Raw genomic sequence first — 13,892 nt, 5'->3', positions numbered from 1 at the left:
AAACCATGTTCAGCTGAAAAATGAGGGGCAGGAATGACGGGAAAATAATAGTCACAGAGAACAAACTGCTTTATAAACGTTTATTTACAGGTTAAGGAAAAGAATAAAACCACCCTATGTTTGGTTTCTGATGAGCAAAATTAGCTGTCAATCCAGCTGGAAAAAGAAAATCATGGTGCCACTTTCCAATTTCCACTTTAGTAAAACAGAGTAGTGCTCTAGATAACAGATAATATTTAATTTAAGCCAAAATAAAATAGGATCAAATAAAAACATCGTAAAAATTTCAAAATGCCAGAGAAATGCAAACAGCAGAGGAAACCATGGAATAATTTCTAATAAAGAGAAATGTTGACAAAATATTTACAGTTTTTTGTAAGAAGTTCCCTCTTGTTCATTGTGTCAACAAACTACCCCTGAGGTGGGTGAACCTCTGTGCCAGAGCAGCTCCGTTGAACCATCACTGATGACTGACAGTCGAGTTCAGCAGTCCCGACTTTACATTCGATTTAGAAGCCTTCGTGAGGTCCCTCTGTAAGAAACAGTCCAAATTAATGTTTTCACATTTAAAAAAAAAAAAAAAAAAGAAGATCAAAGGTAAAATATTTGTGTATCAACATGGTTTTCTCACATGACAAATTAAGTAGATGTATTCATTTTGGAAACCTTTAACCTCATGATGATGAGATTTGAGTCATGTGGTGGAAAGTTTTAGCTGCGGCTCAGACAAATAAGTCATTGAGAGTTTGGCATGACAGGAATTTTTTTTGATTTATTATTTATAGCACAGGGCTGTAGCGATTTCAATATTTTTTCATAAGACCTAGTGTACTTTGACTATTTTATTTATACATTCATTGTAGACAGATTCTTTTGGCTGTCCCTTTATTAACAGGGGGTTGCCTCAGTGGATGGATCAGTAACTTTGCTTATATGCTGGCTGCCCCTTCTGACGCAATCCCCCTGCCCGCTCTCCCAGTGGATGTGTCAAACACTATACGTATACTTATATGTAAAAGGTGGTGTTTTGTATAAATCTCAATACAAATAATCAACATTTTCTATATATTAATTACTGCTGACTGTATGACGAAATTTGGAATACATGTATTCAAACATTAAAAGATGGCTGAAAGCTTTGTTTTTTAAAGTCTTGTCATTATGTTATAAATGATTTTTGTAGCTTTTTCTTTGCATCACAACTGCATAATGTGGGAATTTCATCTGCATTATAAAATACATGTACACCCACATAGCAAGAAATTAAACAAGTTGTACATTTGGTCGTAAACTTAAACTGTGAGCCAAATGTTTAGTCTTACAATAATCTTTACTGAGTGGACTAAACAGATGTAAAAACCCCATTTACCGCAAATTCCGAATAGGAGCCAGCAACAGAGTTAAAGGTGAAGGTGTGATCTTGAGTATCCTGAGACCTTAGTGGTGTGCCACTTGGAGTGTTTCTATTAAGGTGGGAGATATTTTCCTTGTTTCGCTCTAGTGCACGGGGTGCCTTTCCATGTCCAGGGGTTCGCAGGCCAAGACCCTACAATGAGACCAACTAGAATGATGATGTGTTTTGGCAAGCCCTTTCATTTTAAAGACTATATAGGACATTATGACAGATGAGCACTTTTGCCACGTCCAATATCTTGACATACAAAATAAATATACATAATATGAAGTGCATTATCTTAATTAACGACACTGGACCTGACTAGAATGAAAAGTTATCAGTGTCAATGTCTGCATCATATTCAGGACACACTAAACTCAAACGTTGACCAACATTGAGTCTAGGTACAAACTAATGTAAGAGTTTTTACTGTTTCAACATAAAAAAATAAATAATAATACTACTACTACTACTACTACTACTACTACTACTAATAATAATAAGGATCAAACCTGTCTAAGATACTGGGAAAAAAAAAAAAAAAAAAAAAAAAAAAAATCTAATCCTGATGGTTTGACTGTCAAAAACACAACATGAAGCAAAATACCTTGCTAGCAGACAACGGTGGTTTCTGGGTGGACGTCTGGCACATGGTCCCACTGAGGCCTGAACTCAGAAAGCTGGTTGGAGTGGAGAAAGTCAAGGTGCCATTGAGCTGAGTGGACAGGGGACAAAGGTGTTTCAGTCAGTACTCATGTTTGACATTAACAGTTACAGAAAAAAAAAAAAACAGAAATATCTAGCTATTTACCTTTTTCATTTTTCCAGGTGTGGGAGTCCCTCCTATCCGCCTTTTAGATGGCGTTCTCATCATCGTTCCATACAGCATTTCCTCTTGTATCTGCTTAGTTTTCTTCATTTGCTATTTTCCAAAGAACAATACATTTAAAAAAAAAAAATGCACTGGCAAAACTACTGCTACAGGGAAATGAAAGTCACGACAGAGTGTGTCACAGCAATAACTTCACATACCCTTTCAAGCTTCTCCTTCTCCTTTTCACTGTGGTGTTGATCCCACTGCTGCTGCACATAATCGAGGAATTTCTGTCCGTTCACCAGAAAATCTTTGCCATGCTCCTGCTCCCAAGCGTCGATTTGGGCTTTCAGACTCTTTTCCAACTGAAAACAAGCATAACAATTTTTATGTTGTCACAAAAGAGGGGCTTTATTACATTTACTTCTCTTATATGTACACTTTACTACAAACAGCCACCACTGTGAAACAATACCAATGCTTTAAATAATGAGGTGAGAGTCTAATGTGAGAATAATCCCTGTGAGCCAAAACTCAAGGCTTCACACTTTAATTATTTCTCTGAACTTTCCTTGTTCCAAGAAAATCCCAAAGCAGTTGAACTCACAGGATAAAAAGTTGACCATAGACTGCAAGGCTGAAATGCAGGGCCACCCACCAGAGGCCCTTTGCTGCATGTGTCCCCTGACTAGGCCATGTAAATAAAGCCCATTTTGAACAGCAAAATGTGCATTTTTGGATTAGTAGAGCTCAGCTGATTCCCTTTTAACAGGATCTGCACTGACAGTGGACTGTCAGATTACATCAATTTCTAAAATGCCCTTGATGAACAGACATATGTACCTGAACCAGAGAGTGACAGTCATTTAATATCCCCATCTGTTGGACAAAACCAGCAATACAGCAATGCAGTTTTGCTTCATCTCTTTTTATTTGCCAATTCATCCAATGTGACATCTTTGAAATGCCTTCTAAGAGAATATCTTACAGGCTGCCATCTGTTTACAGTAAAGCTATGTATTTACTGAAGCAGCACAGCCAACAACCAAACCAAAAAAAAAAAAAAACAAATTCTCACCTTAGGCAAACTTTTCTGCAGGTCAGTTCTCTGCTTCTCTTCTTTCAGAAGGTTCCCACCCCTGTTGTTGAATCTTGAAGGGTCATTAGCCTTTTTCTAAAAGGGGAAGCATACAGCCACATGTCACCACACCCAGAGATAAGCATTTTAAAAGCTTCCACAAAAAGCTTATAGAGACAGCACTCACGTCAAGCTCCAAGTACAACGTCCAGTTGTCCTGCCATTTAGTGACTCCCTCAAAGAGTGCTTTGTGGTCCTCATAATACTTCTTCAAGGTCGTGATCTCAGCCTCATGTAGATTGAGGAGCTCTTCTGTGAAATCATCTGAGGAAAGAAAAGATGTACCAGAACAGTGACTCCCTCTGTGACCTTTGGTGCATATGTTTGAAATGAAGTGATCGTTATTAAAACAGACATTCACCATCATGATATGGCGCAAAAGCTTGTTGCTGTTCAGGGCTGTAGAAACATTTCGTCCATAGGAGGGCAATCTCTGCTCGGATGGCCTCAATGACACTTTGCATGCTCTGCATTTTCAGCACCTCTAGACGCTGGACCTCAGCCTGGAGCTGGAAACACAGGATACACATTATCAGAACCTTTTACGAGGGTTTAGAGGGTCTGGGTGGAAAAATAAACAGACACATTACTGAAAAAAATCATAAATCAAAAGGTAGATTTGTACCGCTTCAATGTTTCTCTTCTTTGTGTTGATCATATGCTCTGAGAAAATTTCCCTGTCCTCTTGGGGAATCTGAAGCCGTTCCCAGAGCTCCTGGATCTTAGTGCGGTAACCTGAACAAAGGAGCTCATTCTCAGCCTTGCGGTTTTGCAACTGGAAGAAGGAAGAAGAAGAAATTATCCACGTTATTCTATGCAATACTGCAGACGGATCACATTAGAAAAGGAAAGATCACAAACTCACTTGACCGAGGAGGAGTTTGAGAGCAGCAATGTTGTCATTCGACAGGCAAAATGCCTCTTCATCCTCACAAATCACATCCGTCTCAAAACTGGTTTCTGGCTGCTGCTCCAGATCATCCATGCATACAATGATCTCCTTTTTGATGCTCACAAATTCCTTGTGACGATGTTCCTGCAGTGATGAGACAGGTTACAAACCAAGAGCAAAAACTGAAATATTCAAGAAACAAACAGAAAATCAAAAACACCTTCTCTTTGGTGAGATCAGCAAGGTAGGCCCGATAGCTCTCTAGCTGTGTTGATGATGGAACAGAGTCCTGGTTGATGCAAAAGGGGGTAGTGCACATAACATCACACAGCTCTCGGTCTTTGACAACCAGGCCTTTAAGCTCTTCCATTCTTTGCTTTTTGTGCTCCTTCATCACCTCCAGATGTGTGCGGCAGTTCTTCTCCATCTGCAACATGCTGCAGCCATCCTCCTCCTGCAAAGAAATCCAGAAGGTAAGGCCTAACACAGATCGTCTTGTTGGTTATAAAGAAACACTCAGACACACTTCTCAAATGTAAATACCTCAAAAGGGGGCATCTGAAGCTCACTATACAAAATACTGAGTTCCTTGCGACAAGACTCTATACTTTTCAATACTCGCTTCTTGAGCTCCTCTTCTTCAGCAATCATGAGGTCCAGCAAACCCTGAAGGCAAGAAAAAGCAAAGAGGCAATGGATTAGTCCTACAAGGCCAAAAGGTACCATAATGTACACCAGTGTCGGGACTCACTTTAATGTGCTTGTGAACATCATTGGTCCTTTGTAGGCGCTGCTCTTCAGGAATCCCTATCTCTTCCCAAATATCCTGCAACCTGACCAGGGCTCGGTTCAGGTAGGCAACAGACTCTGCGGCATGGACTTCACTGGAAGAGAAACAGACCCTCAAGTTTGTTAAGATACACTTTACCATAAAAATTGAGCAATTCCTTTGTTGCAGCAGTTCAAAAATAAGCTAAATACAAAAAAACATAACAAAATGGCATAAAAAAAGTATAAAGGTATACATTTCAGTGAAATAAAATACAACATCACAACGCAATACAACTAAAAATTCAATTTCATGAAGTAAAACGTAACGTAACCCCTCACGGGTTCAGGGTAACAGAGTGTAAAGTGTGGTGGATACTGTAATAAAATGAGCTGGTGTACACAGAGGTTACGGGTGTGTATTCGAGGCTAACAATCAAATCAGACAGGTTTCACTGGGTTTTTCCTGACTCAAAGTGGCCCTCGGGGTGTGTGTGTGTGTGTGTGGGGTGGGGTGGGTGTGTGTGTGTGGGGTGGGGGGGCCTGTATGTTGTGTGGGGTGGGGGTGGGGGGCCTGTATGTTAGCAGGACTTGAATATTTTAACTGGTGTTTCAATTACTCAAAATGTAAACACAAATGTATACTATTTTATACTACAGTAAGCCAGGGATTTTAAAACCAGACAGGAAACAGCTGTGTTAGCGCCCGAAAAGCCAGACGCCACAGCCCTTCCACCATCGACCGAGCAAACTAACATTTAAATAGTTGCAGACGGCATAGCATATACGTGGTACCCCTAATATTAAATAGTATGAGTGACCAAAAAAGCCTAATAGTAATGACAGCATAACCTAACGACTGCTCCGTCTGAATGTGTGAAACAGGCTGTGCGAGTTTTCTCACAATTAACATTAAATGCTAACGCTAATCAGCAAGTTAAGAACACAAGTTACATAAACCGCTAAAAAAATATATTTATATTCAGTACTAACCTCACTCTCATTTCGCCACCGCAGACAATTGAAATGTTTTAAAAATAGTCGTCCTGTTTCTGCAAACGGTGTTTTGACTCCTCAAATAAGAAAATCTAGGTTAAAGTCAGTACAGTTGCCCGACTGCCCGTTCGTTTGTCTGGTGCATTTGAAATTTGCACCGAAACAATGCTTCGACTCTGATTGGCTGGTGAAATGACGTCAGCGGAAATAGCTCTGGAGCGGAACCAGATAACTTGTAAAATAAAAGCTTATATTTGCTGTACTTGGAACATCTCCCACTTGTCCAAACTTCGGGGCTGCAGCAGTTTCCAGCAAGAGGTAAATGGGGATATATTGCTTTAATGATTCATAGGACAGTGTTTGAAATGTCTGCAACAAAAAACAAACAAACAAACAAACGAACAAAACAAAACAAAACAAAGAAAAATAAAAGTTCTTCCTCTTAAAATAGCCAGGTATAAGGATTGGACTGAAAACGACTGAAGAAAAAGCTTTTGCCCAAAGAAGGACGTTGGTTCAGACTACAAAATACACCTTTATAATTTACTCGCAGGTCATTTCGTAGCAACTGTTGTACTTAATTTTTTGCATGAAGAGTGTTGTTGCGTCATCTATTTAATTTACTATCCTAATGAGTTCTCCATCATTGCAGAGAGGGACAGCTCGGTTCTGCCTTTTTAACAAAGCTCAGGAAAAATTTTATTTTAGGGAGTAAAACATATTTTTTGCTTGTTCAAAGAGAGACCCAGTTCATTTGAATAATTTGACAAAAATAGCAGAGCATCATATTTATTTACACGCATTCAGAAAATTACAATATGCATTTTTAAGACATTACTTTGCAGTTGTCACTGATCTTTTACTCGTCGTTTTGTTCTTATTCACCCATAATTTGAGTTTAAAATTAAGCCGTTTATATAGACATTAGCAAATGTCACAGATTACAAATAAATAAAGAAGGAAACATGGTAGAAAAACAAACTGAAATTGTAAATCTACAGGCAACATACAAATTTGAGTAGTTTAGCATGATTAGAGACAGCGTTTGTTCCCTTGTCATTGAGGGTACTGACGTGAATAGAAGTTTCTCAACACATTCTCACTGAACTGGTAGGTTAGCTTCTTCTTCACTTTTTTAATCTCTCCAGTTTTACCATAGTTTCTCAGCGCTCGAGCCATTTTCTGGTAGGTCATTTTTTTGCGGTTTCCTTTCTGAATACCCCAGTGGCTCGCCAGGGCTTCCTTGTGCTTGGTGGAGAACTGGAAGATGCCCTTGTCCTGGTCCACCCACCAGATACTCTCACTCATGTCGCCGTTTCTTAGCATGTCCAGGAGGAACTGGTACAGACGGATTTTCTTCTTGTTGTCTGGAGTGGAAAGTATAAAGCAGTTTTAATCAGTTTTTCAAGGTTTATGACTGAATGTAAGAACAAAAGAGGTTTGAAAATACCCACTAGTGTCTCTCCTGAACGAAGAAGGGTTATGACCTTCATATTCATCCTCGCCCTCTGATACTTCAAGCGGTGGACTGATTCCTCTCTGGTCCTCCTCTGAGTAGTACTGTCCAGGTGAGGCCGAAGGCGGGTACTGGTAGCACAGGGGTGAGGTGTAATATGGGATCTTTAGGGGAAATTTAAAGCATGTTTATGCACAGAAGTGACAGACCGGGCAACTTTTTTTGTTTTGCAGTTATTCATCGCCTGACATTTTCATTTAAACTCAGTCATTGTGTTAAAAGAGGAAGTTGCCCTGCCAGAATTAGAATTCAGTGCTCAGCAGTACCCAACAGTGCAGATGACATTTCAGAGGAAATATCCCAGACTGTCCACATCATGTGCTGTATTTGTGTAGATAAAATCACATTATAATCTTCTAAATCCCCGATTCAGTTCACAGCTGCACAGTTTGTTTTCATTTCTTGGCAGCAGTTGAATGATTCTGAAAGTCAGGAGCACGTACAGTTTATATACACAGTTATGTGTGAAATGGCTAGTTCATTTGTTGATTAATCTGTCAACTAAATATGTTAATTACAAGTGATTTTAACAACAAATTTGTCCTGTTTAGTAGAAAAATGCCAAACATTGTCTGGTCTTCTTGGCCTGTGATTCTGCTTGGAGTATAGAGAATTGTTATAGGCAATTTTCTGACATTATGTAGGATTCATAGTGAACGTGACCCTTACATGAGGCACATTTTAATGTCTAGTCAATCAGAGTAAAGACAAATAATTTACTGTTACTTTAGACACGGCTGTGTTCAAGACAGTGAGAATAATTACCAAAACCTTATTTTTTTCCGGAGTTTCTTTTTAATGTTTGAGGTCTTTTAAAAGACTCCAGTAAAGGTCTTCTCCCTCAGGGGAGAAATAATGAGCAATCAGACTGATGTGAGTCACGCAGTGTAGTAACAGTTGAGTAAATGCATTTTTCATCACTGCCTAACATCACTGCTGCATGTTAATACCTCAATCACAGTAAAACAAATAAAAAAAAATGGCAGTACATTTAAAAGCATTTCTCTACTTTAGAATAGCAGCTTGGGCAGTGAGTGTATCTAATAGAAGGGGGTTCATTACTCGTCAGGCCACTTGTCAGTAATTCCAATCACATCAATAGAAACTGTCAAGCTACCATACATGGACTTACTTGTGGTGATGCAGACAGAGGAACGAGTGGAGGATCAAGTTGGAGGTACAGTGACTCACTGCCATAGCGGTAGGGTGGTATCAGCTGTGGGGGAGACACGGCCTGAAGCTCCGTGAGGGGATTCTCAAAGTCTGACGCCTGGACCCGCTCAGATTGGAAGGTCCATCTACGTTCTGAAAAGTCACCGAGGTTTAAGCACATGGCTGTATGATGAGTCACCTTCTAACACTGAAATCAAGTCCTACTAACCATCGCAAATCTCCCCAACGCCGGTGAGGTAGGGGTACAGCTCCACAGACGGTCGATAGTTCTCTGCCTCATTTGCAATAACTTCCTCTGAAGCCTTTTGGGGGGGAAATATGAGATGTTGTTTCTGAAAAATTAAAAGTTTGAGTCTCTTTGTCTTTCCAAAATGTTTTCAGATATGATCTTCAGTTATTACTCATTGCTTTTAGAAGAACATAAAACAGACAAAAACAATAAAATCAACTGAATAAAGCAGGAGTGCAGATTATATACTGGACTTTACTACATGTTAACCGTTAAAATGCAGTGAAATAGTATATCCTGATTAAACACAAACAAAAGTCATCTTTGCACACATTAATAACAAATAAAATACCACCCCCAGTGTCTTAAAGCTCTACTTTGGTCACTAGAATAACCTTCAAAGGTAACTGAAAACTCAATCTAACAGAAACCCACATGGAAAGAGAATACCTTCACGATGTCGCAAACTGAAATCAAAGCCTTATCTCCTGGTGTATGACATATAAATGGTAAAAATCAAAAGAAATCCACTTACAGTTGATATAACATAGCCATCCATCATGTAAACAAGGCTTCATGAGCTTCTTGGTTCTTTAAGCTTGTGGTAATTTTTAACTTTTTCTTATTGCTTCACCGATAAATACGGAGTGTCGCCAGGCACTGACTGCAGCACGCAAATGGGAACTGAAAGTGAGAAATAAGCTGGAACATATACAGTCTGCATTCATATCCAGTTGCTAGATTCATATGAGTTAGTTCCTGATGGCCATACACCATGTTTACATGCATTTATTAAAAGTCTAAAGCCCAGTGTGCTTTTTTGTGTGTTATAGCACACTCTGAGTGTAAAACATCTCCACATTTCTGTGAAAACATTCACACCCTTAAAGAAGATGCAGTGAGAGGAGAAAGTTATCACATATTAAATGACGAGCCCTTCCCTGCTTCAACTCTTCTCTCTCATTAGTTTAACTGATGTGATTAGAGAGACATTAACTCTAATCTTTGCACTCATTCCTAACATGATTAAACTTAAAGAAAATGCGACACTTATTTCATTTAACACATCGTAATTGAGTAGGAAAGCAGGCTTTATGAGATTCTAACTCTCAATTACAATGAGTATGATTTATTCACACTGGAATTTTTTTTAATCTCTACTGCAGGCAGCAGTCGAAACCAAAAGTGAAGTTTGGACCAGGCTTGTTCCTCTTTTTGTTTGGCATTATGGTTTCAATTGAGGAAGTTCTGACCATGAGATGAAACCAGTGAAAACATGACTGAAATAGCTGGACTCACTTTGTCCCTGTAACTTGTCTACGTTTTTATACATACAACACTTTTCCACACAACTGAGATTTTTATAACCACCTTCTGACTTTTTTTTTCTGGTATGGAGGTGGATTTTCATGACTTCTTTTAAAAATAATCGAATGAGTCAAACATTATTACACTGTGCTGTGACATCTTTGCCTCTGTTTTAATGGAAACTTACCAGAGGCAATCTGCTGGCTGTGATGAAACTGTTTCCTGTGAACACACCACAGGGAGAAAAGCAGGTTGTTTGTCTGCATTTTTGTGTTTCACGGAACACATCAGCTGAGGTGCCTTGAGACATGGTCTATTAAGAGACAGCAAAGGTTCCTTTATTTTGTTTAACCCCAGAAAATCGTGTTTATGACGATTGCAAACCGTGACCCACGGTGCGTAAAGTGCAGGTCTGGGGCTTCTCGTGCTTTCAAATATTTGCTCTGTCTCCATCTACTGGAAAGAGACGTTGAACTGGCCAGTATCTAGGCTAGACTGAGTTCAGAGGCATAGAGGAGACAACCAAAATAGCACATCTAGGCCCAAATCTATTTATCCTCCGCCCCCGAATATGGCTTTTTTAGGGGATGCTTGACAAATTAGAGAAATGAGGGCTTCACCGATTAATCAGCATTTCCGATTTCCACGTATTGCCAAATTTCCTCCCCACCTTAGACACTGACAGCAGCAGCAGCCAGGAGCGGAGTCCCGCTGTCCCGTGGAAATATCACGGCACCGAGGCGAGATACGCATGGAACATGGCTGCTATGAGGACTTTAACCGTGGCAGGTCTGTTTTTGGCTTTTTGCGCTTTGGGACTGATCGCGGTGGCGATCAGCACCGACAACTGGTACGAGACTGACGCCAGGAGGCACCGGGAACGCTGCAAGAATTACTCAAACAAAAGAAACGACCCCGGCTACATTTACATCTCCAACAACAACCTTCCGCTTCGGATGCTGCCAAAGGAGAAAAACGTTGAAAGAAAGGGCTCCAGTGTCAGCGGCGAAATGCTGCTGCGGGCTAAGCGGCACTTCTTGCCTCCTGCCCCGGCAATGGAGTCTCTCTGCAGTCGGCATTTCAACTCCACCGTCACCGGACTGTGGAGAAAGTGCCACAGAGAAGGGTTTGACTTGGAGACGGAGGATTTGATCTTTAAAGGTTTGGTGTCGGGCTTCGTGTTTTTGTGCTGTAACGTGTTTGTTTTGGAAGCTTTGTGTCGAGTGGCAGCCGCTGTCGGTAACAATACTTTGTGCACGAATGCGCTATCCAAGGTGCTGATGCTGCGCAAAGACCCTCGAGGCCTACGCAGTATCGCACGGAGTACAGTTACAATGCGATCGACGTGCTGTTTTTTTCTCTCTCCCCAGCACAAAAGGGCAGCCTGTAGTAACAGAAGCCTCGGGATGCGTACAATAAGCTACTCCACAGTGGTGTGGGTGGATGGGTGGGCGGTGGTGGTGGAGGGGGGGCTGGGTGCGTATTTTTGGGAGGTGGGGGGTGGCAGGAGCGAGCCTTGTGATATCCTCTTCATCTCCTCTCAGTGCTAATGTGAGACATCCTTTTTGTGTTGTTTACATCCACAGGATTGGTTCCACGCTGCACACCAATAAAATACTACTACTCATCATCAGAGCTCCCCAGAAATCTGCCAATCAATCTGACGAAGACAATAAGGCAGGATGAGTGGCACGCGCTTCGTGAGTTGCCTTTTTTTTTAATCTGATGAATTAATGTAGAAAAACTGAGCACGCCCCCCGACATACAGGGTGTTTTCTGCTGTGCCCTTTTTTTTTTTTTGCAGATCTCCAGAGGATGACTGCCAGTTTCATAGGAATGGCCATATCCATCATCATGTTCGGCTGGATCATAGGCGCTCTGGGCTGCTGTCAAGACCACGATCTGATGCAGTATGTCGCCGGACTTCTCTTCCTCATGGGAGGTAAGAAGTTCTTTACATAAAGAGCACTGCCCCGACTCACCGCAGAGGGGCGGTGTGGTCTTTGTTAACCGTGGCGCATCAAAAGGGGGTGATCAAATCGGGTTGCTGACTTGTTTCATCCTCGCTCTCTGGCAGGGACGTGCTGCATAATCTCCCTTTGCACGTGTGTGGCCGGAATCAACTTTGAACTGTCCCGCTATCCGCGCTACATGTTTGGCATACCAGAAGACATCAGTCATGGTTACGGCTGGTCCATGTTTTGTGCGTGGGGTGGACTGGGCCTCACATTGCTGGCTGGCTTCCTGTGCACACTCGCTCCCTCCCTCTACCCCCCACAGACCAGTGCGGTGCACAAGCCCAGACAGGAGAACGGCTGTGTGTGACAGGCCGCGGGCATACCAAACAGACACCTGTCTCATCTGTGAAACAGTGACGAGCCCTGTTCCAGAGACAGCTTCACCCAGGGACTCAGAGAGAAGAGAAAGCCTTCACTTAGCCAGGCACAGAGAAAGCATGGGACACTTGCTCGCACTCACATGGGAAATGATAAAGAGGTGACATTTGACTGAAGACGGTTTCAGTTCCTCTGGTGCTTTTTGATTTTTTTCTTCTGTCCCTCTTTATGAATAAACTGTTGAGTGTCATTGCTTGCTCTTCAAGAGGAGAATATAACAATTTCTTCTTGTAAAATCTGCTAGTTTGAGAAGAAAAACAGAATAAAAAAGAGAAAAAGATGCACTGGCAGGAGGTCAATAGCACAACTTTCAAATGGGAACTGAAGATCAAACCATGGACTTGTAATTCACATTTCAAAGGGCAACTGTGTATCATTATGTACCCATTCAAAACAAGATATGTACATGTACTTTATGAATTGTATGTATGCAGATGCATTTGTGTTTATTCAAGGAAAAAAAAATGAGCATTAGACCAAACTGTGTTTGAGGGAAGTGTTTTGTTGTTCTTGAGGTCTTACCCCTGTCGGAATATTTTTGAAAAATAAAAGAGCCATGCAAAAGTATTTTTTTTCTCCCCCCTCATGTAATGCACTGAATAGACATCATATAAAAAAAACAAAAGCAAAAAAAACCTTTGTGGTTGTCTTATGTCTTAACATGTGTTCACTGGTATGCCGGCAGGCAGAAGAGGCCTGCTAACTGAGTCAAAGCGTTTACAGCATTGTTTTAAAACTGCAGCTGAATTTATTTCTCTTGGTGTTACGAGGAGCTGTTTGCAGGCCACCGTTTTATGCAACCACTTCTAAACGCTTAAATGTGCAAATGTCAGTGGCCAAAATGTGCGTCAGTGACCAAAACTGAGTGACAAAACTGACAGAAATAAATCAGTCCAAATTAAATAGAACATGAAAGTGAAGTCATTTTTTCCCTCGCACACTTCAGTGGAAATTAAATCTATGTTTATAAACATCAGGGCCACATAAAATGAGGAATGTCCGGATAACTTCATCCAAAGCTCTCGGATCACAACATGCTGACAATTCACAGATTAACACACTGATGTTGCTGATAATTTTTCAAGGTTTTTTTTTTTTTCATGCATACTGGTTTTAAGAAAAAAATAAATCTTTCTGACAGCTAATTCAAATATTGGCTTCACTCATTTCCTGAACTTTCGCTCCTCATCGGTACTATTCTGTTGCTCAAATTGTGGCAATCTTCATCTGCAGTCTTCAAATAAATCCCTGTTGTTGATTAGGCAC

At 40.9% G+C, this 13,892-nt stretch overlaps 3 protein-coding genes across 6 annotated transcripts; 1 reads left to right on the top strand and 2 right to left on the bottom strand.

Annotated features, from left to right (window-relative positions):
* Positions 1 to 66: 66 nt before the first annotated feature.
* On the bottom strand, positions 67 to 6,180 carry LOC116326743 (protein regulator of cytokinesis 1-like). Of its 2 annotated transcripts, none has more exons than XM_031748149.2 (14): positions 6,002 to 6,180; positions 4,992 to 5,124; positions 4,784 to 4,906; positions 4,461 to 4,694; positions 4,214 to 4,384; positions 3,974 to 4,123; positions 3,710 to 3,857; positions 3,476 to 3,612; positions 3,289 to 3,384; positions 2,429 to 2,575; positions 2,208 to 2,318; positions 2,004 to 2,111; positions 1,370 to 1,546; positions 67 to 532 (listed from the first exon to the last, which is right to left on the bottom strand). In XM_031748149.2, exons 1-14 carry the CDS (start codon positions 6,010 to 6,012, stop codon positions 461 to 463), a joined length of 1,818 nt encoding a protein of 605 aa, XP_031604009.1. In that variant the 5' UTR covers positions 6,013 to 6,180; the 3' UTR covers positions 67 to 460. The 2 variants fall into 2 exon arrangements, with proteins under 2 accessions (XP_031604009.1, XP_031604010.1); XM_031748150.2 differs by having other exon boundaries at positions 1,437 to 1,546.
* A 583-nt stretch (positions 6,181 to 6,763) lies between these two features.
* On the bottom strand, positions 6,764 to 9,615 carry spi1a (Spi-1 proto-oncogene a). Of its 3 annotated transcripts, none has more exons than XM_031748102.2 (5): positions 9,458 to 9,615; positions 8,902 to 9,025; positions 8,653 to 8,825; positions 7,459 to 7,591; positions 6,764 to 7,371 (listed from the first exon to the last, which is right to left on the bottom strand). In XM_031748102.2, the coding sequence occupies exons 1-5, from the start codon at positions 9,482 to 9,484 to the stop codon at positions 7,061 to 7,063; spliced, it is 768 nt and encodes a 255-aa protein (XP_031603962.1). In that variant the 5' UTR covers positions 9,485 to 9,615; the 3' UTR covers positions 6,764 to 7,060. The 3 variants fall into 3 exon arrangements, with proteins under 3 accessions (XP_031603962.1, XP_031603960.1, XP_031603961.1); XM_031748100.2 differs by having other exon boundaries at positions 7,459 to 7,624; positions 9,458 to 9,614; XM_031748101.2 differs by having other exon boundaries at positions 7,459 to 7,624; positions 8,902 to 8,995; positions 9,458 to 9,612.
* Positions 9,616 to 10,536: 921 nt separating this feature from the next.
* Positions 10,537 to 13,655, top strand: tmem276a (transmembrane protein 276a). Its single transcript, XM_031748046.2, has 4 exons — positions 10,537 to 11,391; positions 11,817 to 11,930; positions 12,035 to 12,172; positions 12,308 to 13,655. The coding sequence occupies exons 1-4, from the start codon at positions 10,989 to 10,991 to the stop codon at positions 12,553 to 12,555; spliced, it is 903 nt and encodes a 300-aa protein (XP_031603906.1). The 5' UTR covers positions 10,537 to 10,988; the 3' UTR covers positions 12,556 to 13,655.
* The last annotated feature ends 237 nt before the right edge of the window (positions 13,656 to 13,892 follow it).

The sequence above is a fragment of the Oreochromis aureus genome, linkage group 7 (genome assembly GCF_013358895.1).
Source record: "Oreochromis aureus strain Israel breed Guangdong linkage group 7, ZZ_aureus, whole genome shotgun sequence".
Lineage (NCBI taxonomy): Eukaryota > Metazoa > Chordata > Actinopteri > Cichliformes > Cichlidae > Oreochromis > Oreochromis aureus.
This window is presented reverse-complemented; position numbering and strand designations above follow the sequence as displayed.